The sequence below is a fragment of the Bombina bombina genome, chromosome 4 (assembly GCF_027579735.1).
Source record: "Bombina bombina isolate aBomBom1 chromosome 4, aBomBom1.pri, whole genome shotgun sequence".
Taxonomy (NCBI): domain Eukaryota; kingdom Metazoa; phylum Chordata; class Amphibia; order Anura; family Bombinatoridae; genus Bombina; species Bombina bombina.
This window is the reverse complement of record NC_069502.1, coordinates 929,728,335-929,746,150: the sequence shown is the minus strand read 5'-3', so window position 1 is coordinate 929,746,150 and position 17,816 is coordinate 929,728,335. Positions and strand designations below refer to the sequence as shown.

The 17,816-nt window shown below is 43.4% G+C and overlaps 1 protein-coding gene across 1 annotated transcript in view; it reads left to right on the top strand.

Annotated features, from left to right (window-relative positions):
* Positions 1 to 17,816, top strand: part of MTHFD1L (methylenetetrahydrofolate dehydrogenase (NADP+ dependent) 1 like) — a 1,099,716-nt gene that overhangs the window by 608,009 nt on the left and 473,891 nt on the right. The window contains exon 18 of the mRNA XM_053711891.1: positions 17,683 to 17,724. Coding sequence (XP_053567866.1) covers positions 17,683 to 17,724 — 42 coding nt within the window. The remainder of the gene's footprint in view (positions 1 to 17,682; positions 17,725 to 17,816) is intronic.

Genomic DNA, 17,816 nt, shown 5'->3' with positions numbered 1-17,816 from the left:
ATAAAAATTATTTTAGACATGTATTATTTTGTCATTTGAAACTGTTGATTTTGAATGTTAAAACCACCAGTTATATTGAAAATGTGAATATTATTGTATTCGCTAAAGAAAAGCTTTAAAGGAGCAGCCCAGTGTGTGTGTGGGGGCAGAGGGGGGGTGAAAGAAAGAGCAATTGAAAATTATCTTTTTAGTATCTAAGTATTAGCCTTTGTGTATAGATAGAGAGATAAGATAAGGATGAATGTGTTTTAGAGAAATAGAGAAGTATACAATAGAAAAATAGAAGATAAGTATGTCTGCTTTTAGTGTAAGCTCAGCCCAATTAAATGGGCTACGGTTTCAATAAAATAGTAATTTCATATACAAAAATTTTTGTGTAAATCAAAATAGTTGCTGCATTTTAATACACTGAAAACTACAGTTCTGCACCTTTTCTCCTTTCTCACTTGTGTGGCTAGCTGTCTATTGTATGTCATTCTAAATGTCTTCTCATATGTAAAATCTTAACAGCTCCATAACTGAGCTCCTCCCCCCCTTTTTTATTTTCCCTACCCCTAAAATATATCAATGATCGTTGCCAACGTTTCATCACACCAAACCTTCCTGTCTGCTGCCTTGGGGTTGACTCTTCTTTTTTATTTTATTTTTTCTCTGGCAATCTCCTGCTTCTACCTTTTTTTTTTTTTTTTGTTTTAAAAATATTTTTATTGAGAAATAGTGAGATGAATGTTCACATATTGAGGAGACGCAGCTCCAAAACGTCAAGGCAAGTTTTAGAGGCCTAACATACATTCATATAACAGAATTAAAGAAACAATTCAACAAAATGAAAATGCAGAGTCTGAACTTGTCTTATTAATCTTTAAAACATGAGTGATAAGCTTGGGATCAGGAGGAGGGCATTATGCCCTCAAAGTATCACATATTCTTATGTAAGTAAGGGGTAGTAGGGAAGTGGGTTAAGGGGGGGCTAGGGGGAAGAGGGGGGTATTTGAAGCTTGGTCAAAGTCGTATTATATGAGTAGTAGGCGTGGCAGGGGCACAGTCAATTAGCTAAGCATCATGGGCAACTGCGTTGGGTTTCCAGTCTGTGTTGTGAAGCTCTTTCCAATCTGCCCAGACCAGCTCGAACAGATCAGATTTATTTAATTTATAAAAGATGTCCTTTTCCATGGTATATATATATAAGCCATGTTATTACAAACTACAGACCAACTAGGGGGTAGTACCTTTTTCAATGAACATGCTATGGAGTATTTGATAGTCATAAACAAGTAAATACAGATATATGCGTGGTGTTTAGGTAGGGAATGTAAATTTAGGTGGAGGAGGGCTGAGGTAAACAGCCTGGGGAGCAGGATGCCAATACTCTGTAGAACTATAAAGCATTTTCGCCATAAAGGTTGAATCACAGGGCACTCCCACCAAATGTGGGCATTGATTGCCCCTGTGGCCACAGTTTCGCCAGCACTCAGGGGACGCATTCAGGAAGATTTTCGCTAGCCTAGTGGGCACATAATACCAGTGAGAGATAAGTTTGAAATAGGTCTCGTACAACGTTGTGCAATGAATAGCCTTCTGGGTCAATGAGAAGGCTCGTTCCCAATCCTCAGGAGTGATGTGCCTCCCTATCCGTGTTTCCCAACGGGACAGATGGGCAGGTGTTACCGGACATGGTGAGCCACCTAGTAGCACATAATGAAGGGAGAGGGGCCTACATAACCTATTTCCTCTGGCCCAGGTGGACTCCCAGAGGGTTAGTGGTCTAACAAGATTGGGCTTAAAACCCCAGCTGCTTAGAAAACTCTTAATCCTGTGAAATTCAAAAGATAAGTACGGAGGCACCTGGATATCTCCATATATTTGGGACAGTTGTTTGAATGAGTCCCGGGGAGTTGAAGATCAAAAGGTCCGATATAAGATTAATTCCTAATTGGGCCCATTTATTGGGGTGAGAGTCTTGTAGGCCCGTAAGAAGGAGGTGACTGGGGAAGGATGAGGAGCAATATGCGGATGATGCCGGATTCTATCCCAGAAGTCGAGACACTCACATACAACAGGGTTGATCAAGGCTAGTTCTCTCCGGCAATGTGGTGGGGTCCAAATTAGGTCCCGCAAATTATGTTGAAAGGGTAGTGAGGTCTGTTCGATGGCTTTCCATTTAGCATCGGAAGTCTTTACTCCCTATTAGGATACATGGGTAAGCATTGCGCCTTCATAGTACCGGACCACCGACGGACAAGCTATGACACCTGAGGATTTAGGGAGCTGAAGTACTCTGTGCGCGACTCTAGGCGGTTTGCCCATCCATATAAATTTGGTGAACCCGCTCTGAAATTGGAGAAGTAATGTTTCGGTATTTTAATGGGTAGGCAGCGGAATAAGTAAGTCAGCCTGGGGAGGAACGACATTTTCAACACCGTGATCCTACCAAGCCAAGATACATGCTGAAGATTCCAGTCTTTTCGTAGGGAGCGAAGTGAAGTTAAGAGAGGGAGATAATTATCTTTAATTATTTGAGGAAGGCTGCTAGAGAGTCGGACACCCAAGTGTAGGACAGATTGGTCTGTCCAGGTAAAATTAAAACTTTTAGTGAGGGGAGCTAATTGTGCACTTGTAAATCCTTGTGTATACACTTGAGTTTTTGATATATTCAGTTTGTAGTAGGAGTGGGCGCCAAAGGTGGCAAGTATATCTAGAAGTCTGGGGATACTATGCTCAGGGTGCGACGAAAAGAGGGTGACGTTGTCGGCAAATAGTGCTATCTTGTGTGAGGTACCCGATAGGGTGACACCCTTGATTTGGGGATCAGTTCTTATTTGCTCTGAAAGAGGCTCGATCGAGAGGGCAAATAGAAGCGGCGAGAGGGGACACCCCTGTCTGGTGCCGTTTGTGATGGAGAAGAGAGGGGAGTGAAAGCCTAGGCCACTCACAGAAGCCGTAGGAGTCGAATAGAGGGCCTGAATGGCCGTTATGAAGTCAGTAGGGAGGTGAAATCTCTCAAGGACCGCCCAAAGAAATTGCCATCTGACACGGTCGAAAGCCTTCTCAGCGTCAAGAGAGATGACCGCAAGTGGCTTTCGGAGTCGCGAGGCAAAAGTGAGGATATTAAGGAGTCGCCTCGTATTGTCTGGGCCCTCTCGTTGAGGGATAAATCCCACCTGATCTGGGTCAATCAGGGAAGGTAATAGGTTGGCAAGGCGTTTAGCTAATATCTTTGAGTAGAACTTAATATCAGTATTAATCAAGGAGATAGGCCTATAGTTCGCGCAAGAGGATGGGTCCTTGTCGGATTTTAGAATGGTGACAATATTAGCTTCTAAAAATTCCCTCTGAAAGCAGCCTTCTTTTCTAGCTAAATTATAAAACTTTAATAGTAAGGGGGCAAGCTCTTGTGCATAGGCCTTATAGAAATGGACCGGGTAGCTGTCTGGGCCAGGGGACTTGAAGGACTTCGCGTTCTTAATAACTCTCAATATTTCTGGGAGGGAGAAGGGGGAGCTTAAGATGTCTCGTTGTTCTGAAGTTAGTGTGGGGAGCGACAAAGTCTCCAGATAAGTCTGCAGAACATCCTGAGGTGTGGACCTAGGCGACTCTGCTGTGGCTATATTATAGAGCTTGGCGTAGTAATCAGCGAAAGCCTCGCCTATCTGGGATGGAATCTGGAGAAGGGAACCTGAGGACCTAATGAAGTGAATTCGGGATGCCCCCAACCTATTTCTAATTTTGTTCGCTAGCAGAGTATCGGCCTTATTACTTTTATAGTAGAATAAGTGCTTGAGCTTGGTAAGGTTAAGCTGGGTTCTACGTAACTCAATCTGGGAGATGTGGTCCTTAAGTGCGATAATTTGGGATGTGGTATCTGCGGTGACAGTACTTCTATTGCGTTCTTCTAGTTGCCTCAACTTAATGTGAGCTTGTGAGAGGGTGAGGCCGGCCTGCTTTCTAAGGTGTGCTTGTTTAGTAATGAGGAGACCTCTGATCGTAGCTTTGGCTGCTCCCCATAAAGTATCGTCTCTAACAGAGAGATTGTCATTAGTTTGGATGAAGTGAGTAATGTCTTTGCGGAGTTCCTCTCTAAAGGGTACGTCTTCCAGAATCTGGTGGGGTAACCGCCATTTGGGTCTAATACGAGTAGTGTTGGTGGAGGTTATGTCAGACTGGACTAGATCATGGTCTGACCAGGCACAGAGGGATATACTGGCCTTCTTAACCAAGTCAAGGGTATCAGCCGTCGAGAAAATGTAGTCTAGTCTTGAGTATTGTTTGTGGGGATGTGAAAAGTGGGTATTGTCGTGGTCACGTGGGTGTAGGGCTCTCCAAATGTCATAAAGGCCTGAGGCTGACATTACTTGTCGGAATCTAGTGGATAGTTGTTTGGCTGGGGAGGGTGTTATATTTTGAGACATGGTTCTTCTATCTATTGTGTGGTCCCAAACCATGTTAAAGTCCCCAGCTATGAGGACCCTGCCTTGCTGGACCTGGGAGAGGACATGGAGGATGTGTTTAAGGTATCTTGGCTGATTGGAGTTCGGGAGATATACAGACGCCAGGGTGTAAGTAACATAATTTAGCTTACAAATGACATATCTTGCCTGATGGTCTCTGATGACTTGTATAAGTTCAAAGGAAAGACGCTTGTGTAGTAGAATTGCTACTCCCCTGGCTTTTTTAACAAAAGAAGCAGCTTCGAGATGAGTATACGACTTGGAGGTGAGCCTAAGGGGCTCCTTGTCCAGCCAATGGGTCTCCTGCAGAAATACAACATCTGGGTTATGGTGTTTTAGGGATCTAAGCAAAAGACTATGTTTATGGGGAGAATTAAGGCCTCTAACGTTATGTGTCAGTAGTCTAATGGAGGACATAGCAGATGAAAGTATGAGGGTAGAGAACCCTATGGTGTACTTAGACTGTGTCGTGAAGGAGGGGGGGGGGGTAAAGGGAAGAGTATTGGGGGGAGAAAGAGGAAATAGGAGGGCACAAAAAAGAGTACCCAAAAATGCGGTGGAAATAGTCCACCTCAAAGAGTCCTGGCGTGGACTTCTATGTGGGGGCGGAGCAGTTCAGGTAATTAAGCTAAAGTGTGCAGAGCTGAGAACATCCTCAACAGCCCCGCTCTGCAACGTATATGTACTAAAATACAAATTAAAAGTAAAAAATGTAACATAGAGCTTGTCTAGGACAGTAAACAATAATCAGCAGAACATACTTAACAAAAACAAATACAATATGTAGTGCAAATATAGATCTAGTAAACATGAGAACATAAGGTCAATAAGTGACTGTGATTTGGGGTCCGGGTTAGACCCAAATAAAAGTTGAAAGGTATAGGCCCATAGGTTCAAGAGGTGACAGTGGGTTGGGGTAGTTTTGCCCTTTTTACTCTCTGGTCATTGACAGTCCACTCAGGCACAGAGGCGCGCATCTTAGGGTAGGGAGGGTCCCGTTGGGGGGGGAGGTTCAGGTCTTAGTCCCCAGTTGGTAAGGAGAGCCAGGCCCTGGGCCAAGGTTGCAGCCACAAAGGTTTGATTGTCCTTAGTGATGAAGAGGCGAGTTGGATACCCCCATCTGTACTTAATGTTGTTTTTTCGTAGAGTGATAGTGACAGATTGGTAGTGCCTTCTTTGTTGAAGGGTGTGAGCCGAGAGATCAGGGAGGAGCTGTATATCTTTAAATTTCTCACTGAGGGGTGGCTTCTTGAAGGCTGCTTGGATTAGTCTGTCCTTATATAGAAAACTGTGGAAGCACACTATTACATCACGCGGTTTGTCTGGAGCCACGTTTCTAGAGCACAGTGCCCTGTGTGCACGTTCCATGGTATCGGTTAAGCCTTCAGGGTTGCCTATTAGAATATGAAAGAGTTCACTCAAAAAGTCCTGCAGCTCTGCTGGCGCTACTGACTCCGGAATTCCACGAAATCTGATGTTATTGCGCCTGGATCTGTCCTCTACGTCTGCCAACTTGAGTTCTAATTGAGAGATTTGATCGGCCAGGCTTTCTGAATACGTTAGGAGGTTAGATTGGTCCACCACTATATCATCTTGCTTTCGTTCCAGAGCGTCCACTCTTTCTCCAATTTCAGAGATCTCTTTTTTGAGCTCAGCAGAACTTTGTTGTATTTCCTGCGTAATGAATTTAGTCTGTGAGGCTAACAATTTCTTTAGCGTTTTCTCAGTAATGTAGTGTTGTGAGGCAGACACAGATTGAATACTAGATTGAGACTCCTCATCTTGCGAGTCAGGGTCACTCAACTCCCTTTGGGGTTCCATGTCTGGGCCCTTGGACTGTTGTGTGAAATGGTCGTAGACCGTCTTCTTAGATTTCGATGTTGACTTAAGAAGCTTCCTACCTGCATGTGGCATGTTGTTAGGGCTAAGTGTAGACAGTGGCCCCCAGAGAGAGGGTACCTGAAGTATATTTGCAAATTTCTATACAATTCCGCTGGAAAGAAAGTTAGTAAATCACATGTATATAACAAGTATTACTCTAAAAACTGCAGAGTGGGGCTGATTGTCATATAACTTATGGCTGTCACATGTTAGGTGTAATCACTCTCATCCAACACACCAGAACTGGCCCCTCACCTCAGGGAATAAGGGAATGCAACCCGAAGGAAGGGGAAAGGGAATTGGAGGTGACCCACCCGAACAAGCCGGGCGAGAGCGGGGAGGTGAGGGACTAGAAAATAGAGGTTAACCTTTTTGGTTTACGGGCAGATGGCAGGAATACAAAGTACATAAAAGATCATATAAAAGTGGGTTACCTTGGGGTTCAAAAAACCCCTCCCTCCTCTCGACTCGGGGAAAGAGGATACGACCCGAAGGAAGGGGAAATGGAAAGTGGAGGTGACCAGTCTAGACTGGCTAGACCGGAAAGGAAGAGTCTTGAGGGGATATCTCTTAAAAGTACACTTGTCTGATTTACCTCTAGGGCTAACTCTGTGGGGGAAACCATATAATGATTTAACTCTAAGGCAATTGTGACTTTTGAGTAATATATTGTTATGAGCTGTATTGGTGGAGAAATTACCCCGATTGCCAGTAGGCTAGTTCTGAAGCAGCTTATAAGGATGAGGGGTAGAGAGTAAATAAGTGAGATGAAAAGCGAGTTCAAGTGAGTTAAGTCACTCTAATTTCAGGGCTATGGGGGGTACCAAGAGCTGTAAGTGGGTACCAGTGGGCTTTCAAAGGTGTAGCTGGTAGTAGTGCACCACAAAACAGAAACGGGGGGCCCACCACACCCTATCTAAGTCTACAAGAGGACAAGTTTACGCTGACAGTTAACTGCAACAAATAGGATATACAAAAAGCAATACAAGTGGTATTGGCAACCTGAAAAGGAGAAATGTTAACATAAGTAAAACAATAACACTACACTTTGGATAGGTGACCCAAGGACAATTTAGCTGACGCAGCAGCTCCTGTAATGCAGCTTGTAAAGTTAAGAGGATTGATGGGAAAGAAATGTTAAAGAAGTGTTAAAGAGCCTGTCTGTAGGAGTGTGCTGCAGTAAGCCTGTGTTTAAGACAGTGTGTTGCAGTTATTCCAACTAGGCTAGGTGTTACATGTGAAAAAATCAACAATCCACTCTGGGGAAGGCCCTCAGAGGTACGTAAGCCGACGCAGCAGCCAACATATAAAGTTCACAAACAATTTATGGGTCAGCCCAATCTCCTTAGCAGAAACTTGGATTGTGGGCAAGCCCTCACCCCTCTATTGTACAGAAATAAATTGTTCTCTTAAGTGTCCGGAGAGAGGAGAGAGCAAAAGTTCCAGCATGGGCTCTTGTGATATATCACTTCACTGTTAACATAGGCTGTTGGTGAACAGAGGTACACTGTAATTCTGTTCTGGGCTCAATCTAAATGGGAAAATAATAGTACATTTTTGGGGTATCTTAAAGGCTCAGTCTCCCTCCTGAGCAGATTGGCTAAGTCAGTATAGGGCTATATCTTATAACTTATAGCTGTGAAGCTTACAGAGGGCAACTATATAAAATGGAAGCAAAAGAGTAGCCCAGAGGCTACGATCTCACCCAGTCAGTCACCAATGGCCTTCTCCTCAGCTTGTCTAGACGTGTTGTAAATCAGGCGTGCAGGTTATCAATGGGCAAGAGATAGCACAAAGACCTCCGCTGCCCTGTTGAAACTCACAGAAGCCACTTCTAAATTGCAGGCCTCCTTGTTGTGCTCGGCAATGATCTAAGATGGCCACGGTTCGCGCCAATGCTGCTTTTGCTGAGATATGCACTCTCCTGCAAATCTTCCTCCAGTAGGGATTCTGTGGTGGTTCTCCTCACGCTCCTTCACACAATTTGGGTGCCACACTTCCCGGACAAGGCCAGCACAGTTCCCTCCCGTGGCCGCAGATTAGTCGGCTCCTCTAGCCTAACGGCAGCCTCCCAATGCCCTGCAGATATGTCTCTGTACTCCACAGCCCGGTATTCAGCGCCGGAGCAGATCCCCGAGCCTCCGGAGCACCAGGGCCTCAATTACTTCAATGCAGGGGAGCAGTCTTACCCGAAGGCAGCAGGCTGGGTCTGGTGTATCCAAATCGAGGCACAATAGTGAAGCTCAGGCCAACCGGGCAGGCAAAAAGGCTTCGATCCCTTTCCACAGCCTTTCCACACAGCGGTATATGCAGCTGCCTCAGTTAAGCGGCCCTCCAGCTATCCTTCACCGGTCTCCAGGCTCGTACCATAAGGATCGATAGGCTCCCTCCTCTTCTCGGCAGTTTAGCAGTGGGTAATTAGCCCCGCGTCTAGGCGGTGACTGCGTTCTTTTAGGCAGAGTCTCCTTCACACAGACACACAGTCCGTTGTTTGTTTGTTTTTGTGCAGCTGGGTTGGCAGTGGACACGGAGCGGGGCCCCGACCCTCCGGTGTCCACCAAGCCAAGTCCCACCGCCCACTCAGTCCCACAGTCTATTTACCTATGAAAGCGCAGCCGACGCTGCTTGGGCCGTCCTTGTGTCCTAACTAGCCAAGCTCTCTCACTGCTGGCTTCAGAGTGGCTTGATGTCGGCTCCGGTGTAGCCCAAAAGTTTTTATGCTAGTCCGTCTAATACTGCTTTATTATTTGTCTCACACAGAGTCAGTTGGGATCGGGTATAGTTGGGGACAGATTCAGGACCGAATTATTAGGCAATTATTCTCAAAAAAGTTGTTTTTAATCTTTCTTTTTACAGAGCTCACAGAGGACACGTCTTTCCTCCCTGGCTATTAACTCCGCCCCCCTACCTTTTTAAAAATATCTCTACTTCACCTCTTGACCAAGACAAAGCTAAGATTCAAATTCACTTTCTTGTCTATTGCAATTCTATCCACTCTGGTTTCCCAAGTTACCATCTGTCCTCTTTGTAGTGCATCATCAGTTCCATTGCCAGATTCCATTTCCTTAAAAACCACCACTGTCTTGCCAATTCACCCACTGACTTCCCTTCACCTCTACAGTAAAAATCTAAATTTCTTTTGCAAGATGTACCAAGTCCACGGATTCATCCTTACTTGTGGGATATTATCCTTCCGAACAGGATGTAGCAAAGAGAGCACCACAGCAGAGCTGTCTATATAGCTCCCCCTTAACTCCACCCCCCTGTCATTCTCTTTGCTGGCTCTAAGCAGGAAGGGTAAAGAGAAGAGTTGTTAAACTGTTTTATTTTATCTTCAATCATCCCTAAGGTGGAGGGAGCTATTTCTACTCTGGCTAAACGTACAACTATACCTATTGAAGACAGTTGTGCTTTCATAGATCCTATGGATAAAAAATTAGAGGGTCTCCTAAAGAAAATTTGTGTTCATCAAGATTTTCTTCTCCAACCTATAGCGTGCATTGTTCCTGTAACCACTGCAGCTGCCTTTTGGTTTGAGGCTCTAGAGGAGGCTCTTCAGGTGGAGACCCCACTAGATGATATTCTGGACAGAATTAAGGCTCTTAAGATAGCTAATTCTTTTATTACAAACGCCGCTTTTCATCTCGCTAAGTTAGCGGCAAAGAATTCAGGTTTTGCCATTTTAGCGCGTAAAGCGTTATGGCTTAAGTCCTGGTCGGCTGATGTGTCATCTAAATCTAAGCTTTTGACCATCCCTTTCGAAGGTAAGACCCTATTCAGGCCTGCACTGAAAGAGATCATTTCAGACATCACTGGGGGGAAGGATCATGCCCTCCCTCAAGATAAGTCAAATAAGACAAGGACCAAACAAAATTATTTTCGTTCCTTTTGAAACTTCAAGGGTGGTCCCGTTTCCTCTTCCCCTGCTGCAAAGCAAGAGGGGAACTTTGCTCAATCCAAGCCAACCTGGAGACCTAACCAGGCTTGGAACAAGGGGGGTAGCCCCCGATCCGGGACCTGATCTAGTAGAGGGCAGACTCTCTCTCTTTGCTCAGGCCCTGGGCAAGAGACGTTCAGGACTCCTGGGCCGTAGAAATTGTAACCCAGGGGTATCTTCTATATTTCAAAGATTCTCCTCCAAGAGGGAGATTCCATCTTTCTCAATTGTCTGTAAACCAGACAAAAAGAGAGGCGTTCTTACGCTGTGTAGAAGACCTTTTTACCATAGGAATGATCTGCCCAGTTCCGAAAGCAGAACAGGGACAAGGTTTCTACTCCAATCTGTTTGTGGTTCCCAAAAAAGAGGGAACCTTCAGACCAATTCTAGATCTCAAGATCCTAAACCAATTCCTAAGAGTTCCATCCTTCAAGATGGAGACCATTCGGACTATTTTACCAATGATCCAGGAGGGTCAATATATGACCACCGTGCATTTTAAAGGATGCGTATCTACACATTCCTATCCACAAAGACCATCACCAGTTCCTCAGGTTTGCCTTTCTGGACAGTCATTACCAGTTTGTGGCTCTTCCCTTCGGGTTGGCCACGGCGCCAAAAATCTTCACAAGGGTGCTAGGGTCCCTTCTGGCGGTCCTAAGGCCGCGGGGCATAGCAGTGGCGCCTTATCTAGACGACAGCCTAATTCAAGGGTCGACTTTCCAACTAGCCAAGTCTCACATAGTGTTGACCTTTCTAAGATCTCATGGGTGGAAGGTGAACGTGAAAAAGAGTTCTCTTATTCCTCTCACAAGAGTTCCATTCCTGGGAACTCTGATAGACTCGGTGGACTTGAAAATTTTTCTGACGGAGGTCAGGAAATCAAAGATTTTAACCACCTGCCGAGCTCTTCATTCCATTCCTCGGCCGTCAGTGGCTCAGTGTATGGAGGTAATCGGACTTATGGTAGCAGCAATGGACATAGTTCCGTTTGCTCGCTTGCATCTCAGACCACTGCAACTATGCATGCTCAATCAGTGGAACGGGGATTATGCAGATTTATCTCCTCAGATAAATCTGGATCAAGAGACCAGAGACTCTCTTCTTTGGTGGTTGTCACAGGATCACCTATCCAGGGGAATGTGTTTCCGCAGACCAGCGTGGGTTATAGTGACGACGGACGCCAACCTACTGGGCTGGGGTGCAGTCTGGAATTCCCTGAAAGCTCAGGGTTTGTGGACTCAGGAGGAGGCCCTCCTACCGATAAATATTCTGGAATTAAGAGCGATATTCAATGCTCTTCAGGTGTGGCCTCAGCTGGCTTCGGCCGGATTCATCAGATTTCAGTCGGACAACATCACGACTGTAGCTTATATCAATCATCAGGGGGGAACAAGGAGTTCCTTGGCGATGATAGAAGTTTCCAGGATAATCCGATGGGCAGAAACTTACTCTTGCCATCTATCAGCGATCTATATCCCAGGGGTAGAGAACTGGGAGGCAGATTTTCATCTGGGGGAGTGGGAGCTCCATCCGGAGGTGTTTGCACAACTGGTTCAGCTATGGGGCACACCAGAATTGGATCTGATGGCGTCTCGTCAGGACGTCAAACTTCCTTGTTACGGATCCAGGTCCAGGGACCCTCAGGCAGTACTGATAGATGCTCTTGCAGTACCCTGGTCGTTCAACCTGGCTTATGTGTTTCCACCTTTCCCTCTCCTTCCGCGTCTGATTGCCAGAATCAAGCAGGAGAGAGCTTCAGTGATTTTGATAGCACCTGCGTGGCCACGCAGGACTTGGTATGCAGACCTGGTGGACATGTCATCTCTACCACCATGGACTCTGCCACTGCGTCAGGACCTTCTGATTCAAGGTCCGTTCAAGCATCCAAATCTAATTTCTCTGCAACTGACTGCTTGGAGATTGAACGCTTGATTTTATCAAAGCGGGGTTTCTCTGAGTCTGTCATAGATACCGGCTCGAAAGCCTGTCACCAGGAAAATCTATCATAATATATGGCGTAAATATCTTTTTTGGTGCGAATCCAAAGGCTTCTCATGGAGTAAGATCAAGATTCCTAGGATTTTGTCCTTTCTTCAAGAAGGATTGGAGAAAGGATTGTCAGCTAGTTCCTTAAAAGGACAGATATCTGCTTTGTCTATTCTATTGCACAAGCGTCTGGATGATGTCCCAGACGTTCAGGCTTTTTGTCAGGCTTTAGTTAGAATCAAGCCTGTGTTTAAACCTGTTGCTTCGCCATGGAGTCTAAATTTAGTTCTTAATGTTCTTCAGGGGGTTCCGTTTGAACCCATGCATTCCATAGATATTAAGCTTCTATCTTGGAAAGTTCTGTTTCTAGTTGCTATCTCTTCAGCTCGAAGGGTTTCTGAGCTATCTGGATTACAATGTGACTCGCCTTATCTTGTTTTCCATGCTGATAAGGTGGTTTTGCGTACCAAACCTGGGTTCCTCCCTAAGGTTGTTTCTAACAGGAATATCAATCAGGAAATTGTTGTTCCTTCTCTGTGTCCTAATCCTTTTTCTAAGAAGGAACATGTGTTGCACAACTTGGACGTGGTTCGTGCTTTGAAGTTTTATTTTCGTCAATCATCTTCTTTGTTTGTTGTCTATGCTGAAAAGCGTAGAGGTCAAAAGGCTACAGCTACCTCTCTTTCCTTTTGGCTGAAAAGCATCATCCGTTTGGCTTATGAGACTGCTGGACAGCAGCCTCCTGAAAGAATTACAGCTCACTCCACTAGAGCGGTGGTTTCCACATGGGCTTTTAAAAATGATGCTTCTGTTGAACAGATTTGTAAGGCTGCGACTTGGTCTTCGCTTCATACCTTTTCCAAATTTTTACAAATTTGATACTTTTGCTCCTTCGGAGGCTATTTTTGGGAGAAAGGTTTTGCCAGCAGTGGTGCCTTCCATTTAGGTTCCTGTCTTGTCCCTCCCTTCATCCGTGTCCTAAAGCTTTGGTATTGGTATCCCACAAGTAAGGATGAATCCGTGGACTCGGTACATCTTGCAAAAGAAAACAAAATTTATGCTTACCTGATAAATTTCTTTCTTTTGCGATGTACCGAGCCCACGGCCCGCCCTGTCTATCAAGACAGACAGTATTTTTTATTGAATACTTCAGTCACCTCTGCACCTTATAGTTTCTCCTTTTCTTCCTTGGCCTTCGGTCGAATGACTGGGGGGTGGAGTTAAGGGGGGAGCTATATAGACAGCTCTGCTGTGGTGCTCTCTTTGCTACTGCCTGTTAGGAAGGATAATATCCCACAAGTAAGGATGAAACCGTGGACTCGGCACATTGCAAAAGAAAGAAATTTATCAGGTAAGCATAAATTTTGTTTTTGCTCCTTGCATATAAGGCCCTATATAACACAGAGCACTCCCATATCTCTGCATATGTCTGCAAATAGCATCCTACCCACTACTTCTTCATTCTTCTCTATTCCTCTCCGTCTTTCTAGTGACCTAATCACATGCTTGCCTACAGGACTCTTCTATAACTGCACCTGTTCTTTGGAATTTTGTCTGAATCTACAAAACGTGCCCCAAACTTACTACTACTGTAACATACAGCCTACATTAACACCTCTGTCAGCACAGATCCCTTTTGTCATTAATTCCTCTTGTACTCATAAACCTACTGCAAAAATGGAAAGGTTAGTAACAGCATCTGGCCAAATGGGACAAGCCCAGGTACCACCCTAAAACAGCCACACAATGCAAGCTCTCAAATCCAAACAAACTGGGAAGGGTGCACAGACTTATGTAATCACCCTAGACATATACAAAACACGGAAGGGGACTGCACTCTCATACCGGACCGGGTACACATCCCATAACTAGGCTGACCATATTGCTGCTTTAAGAAGGAACACATATGAAAAATACATATGTCTGGGTTCTTATACAAAATATTTATTTAAACAGCCCTGAAAACAGCCCTGACATATGTATTTTTCATATGTGTCCCTTTTTAAAGCAGCAATATGGTCAGCCTACCCATAACCCTGCAACATGCTCAGCCCTGGGTGCTCACGGGCACTCACAGGAAGCTGTGCTGTCCCCAGAGTCACAGGCAGTTAACCCCAGACAGGTCTTGGTGCAAGAACCATAGGGAAAATTACAAAACAAATTAATACAACACACAGAGAAAGTCCAGCACTCACTTACAAGCTCCAATACCTGGGACCCTAAAACAGCGACACAATGCAAGCTCTCAAAGGGTGATTACATAAGCCTGTGCACCCTTCCCTTGTTCCCAGTTTGTTTGGATTTGAGAGCTTGCATTGGGTGGCTGTTTTAGGGTCCCAGGTATTGGAAAGGACCTTGATGTGGTACCTGGGCTTGTCCCATTTGGCCAGATGCAGTAACTGACCTTTCTATTTTTGCTTTTAAATCTTAGCTGAGAGCTTGTAAGTAAGTGCTGGACTTTCTCTGTGTGTTGTATTAATTTGTTTTGTAATTTTCCCATGGTTCTTGCACCCAGACCTGTCTGGGGTTAACTGCCTGTGACTCAGGGGACAGCACAGCTTCCTGTGAGTGCCCGTGAGCACCCAGGGCTTAGCATGTTGCAGGGTCATGGGATGTGTACCGGGTCCGGTATGAGAGTGTAGTCCCCTTCCGTGTTTTTTATTTATATATATATATATATATATATATATATATATATATATATATATATATATATATAATATATATATATATGGCAAATTATAGTAAATTTTATAATTTGTCAATGTTATCTGTTCCTTCAGAGTGGTATTGCATTGTCTTTTTTATTATGCACGTGTTGGTTATACAATTCTACTGTATTTATTTGTCCTTATAACTTTTAATGTGCTGTTTGTGTTGTTTCTTCATCTCTTTATAGTAGAGTAAAAATATCCTGAGTGCTCCAAGCAAGCCAACAAATGTCCTAAAATGGCACCGCGTCTAATATAAACACAGGCAGAACCTGTTTTATTTTAATGACACCTAAAATGTAAAATCTCTCCAGAAACTAGGTGCCCTTTAAATCTAAGATTTCAGTGATTAAGTTCCAGGGAACAGTTTGGCCCCTATGCTGCTTTTAACAAGAATCCAAAAAATGTGGGGGACTGCTACACAAATAGTCATAACTGTTTAAGATTCTTACATGCCTATCTGTTGTATATGAGCAGGTTCATTGAATGGCCGAGACATGCCTAAACAGAAATATCAGCTTTAACAAGTGGCCCCCACCACATAAAACTCATTGTAAAGGCTCTCCACCAGCCAATCTTATCATGTATTAATTTACAGAGAGCAGAATTTGTCTTGGTATTGGCAAATATCCACATTCCTTCCCCGCTATAACTCTAAATTCTTTACTGATAGACAATACTTTTCATGTTTTTTAATTCTTACTCTGATTCCGTTCTGCAGGTCAGTAGGAGGCTTCAGACCTAATACAGAGAGAATTCAGTTAGGATTTTGTGCTATCTTCTACATTTAACTTCTAAACTATCTGTTACCTTCTGTTTGCAGTCTGTTCTTAAAGGGACAGTCTACACCAGAATTTTTATTGTTTAAAGAGATAGATAATCCCTTTATTACCCATTCCCCAGTTTTGCACGTTTATATAAATTTACTTTTTACTGTTATTACCTTATATTGAAGGCTCTACAGAGTGCCCCCTTATTTCACTTCTTTTGACAGACTTGCATTTTAGCCATTCAATGCTGACTCCTAGGTAACTCCACGGGTGTGAGCACAATGTTATTTATATGGCACAAATTAACTAATGCCCTCTAGTTGTCAAAAACTGTCAAAATACATTCAGATAAGAGGCGGCCTTCAAGGGCTAAGAAATTGGCATATGAGCCTATCTAGGTTTAGCTTTCAACGAAAATACCAAGAGAACAAAGATAAATTAAAGATAAAAGTAAATTGGAAAGTTTTACAGTCTAATTCATGAATTGAAAAACAATTGCATCAAACAAGATGTTATCTTGTTTTAAAAATGTTAAGACTTGGCTAATGTTATACTACAGCCAGACAACAGAAATGCCTTGTACTTAAAAGGTGTTTGCTGTCCCTTTAAGCCCCAAAATGCGAGGCTTAAATTGACAGCAAACTCCTTGTAAGTACAAGGCATTTCTGTCTTAACATTTTTAAACAAGTTAACATCTTGTTTGCTGCAATTGATTTTTCAATAGCCAAACTCCACCCACCCCTTGCCTTATTTTAGACGAGCCAATTCAGGCTTGTGTCTGCAAACAACAAGGCTAGCCACGGTCATTATTTTAGTATAAAGTGCATTGGTTTGCCGTTATCTTTCCTTAAAAGGCGTTAGCAGATATGTAGCAGTTAGCCTTGATAAATCTGCACTGTGCATTTCAACTCTGATAATTAAAAAGTCCACAATTTCCAAAAATTACATGAAAAGAGGACAGAATAAATTACATAATGAAAAGTTGTTTTATATAATAAAATATTTTGTAGAAAAATCTTAAGGTTTACTGTCCCTTTAACCTATGTGTTGAATCCCTTTGCATGGGTTAAACACACAGTTCAATGGAGAGTATTGCAAAAATAATATGCTCTACTAGAGTGCCGTTCTTGCACTATGGTGTCCCTGTTAAATTTACATATACTTTTGTAAATATTGTCATACTGAGACTTTTTTTGTTGTTGTTGTTTTTATTCATTTATGCGTTTGTTCTTTTTTGTTTTTTAAACATATTAATAAAGAAGTAAATATGTTAAACAGGAACACCATCCAACTAGTGATATTTTTTGTTTATACTGATATACTCCAATCATCACATGGTCAAAATGTACCATCCTGGCAGGCGGACAGGTTCACAAATAGTGATTTTGTCTGCCTTCAATCACCACTTGCAATGTTACATCACATGGCAAAATTTCTTGTGCAATGCCTCCCCCTGCTCCTGGGCAACCAATTACACTAGAGCAGGGCATGTCAATCACCCCGAGGTGGCAGAGAAGAAAAAGCAGCTTCTGCTTCTTAAATATGTGTCAGCAGGCGCTCTTATGCAAACCTGCTCTAGATAGCCCAGAAAGTAGCTTCATAAATCTACCCATAATGTCAGCAACTGAATCTTTTCCTGCAAGTATTTTTTTTTTTTTTTTTTAAATAACCTAAGAGACTTTTTTTGCAGGTTAGTGACCTGGTGGTGGTGTTAACAGTATTTGTTTAAAACATTATTTGTTTCCCTTATTGAAAGAAAACCAAAAATAATAAACGGTGTAAAAGGCATTTTTTGTTTTTCCTGAGATCTGTTGGCAGATGATTTTAGTTAATACATGTACAGGACTGAAAATATAATAAATCTGACAGCGATGGTTGTGCATCAATAATTTCATGTTAACTGTGTTCAACTTTTAATCATTTTTTGGCATGTGTTGTACTTTCAGGTTACTGCTGGAACCCCTCTTGCAAAAGAATACATAGAAGAGGTAAGTAATGATAGCCTTGAAGAAGCACGTTTAGCTTCTCTTTATGGGATTGCAAGTTGTTGGTGGGATAGTGGTGTATTGCTTAAAGGGAC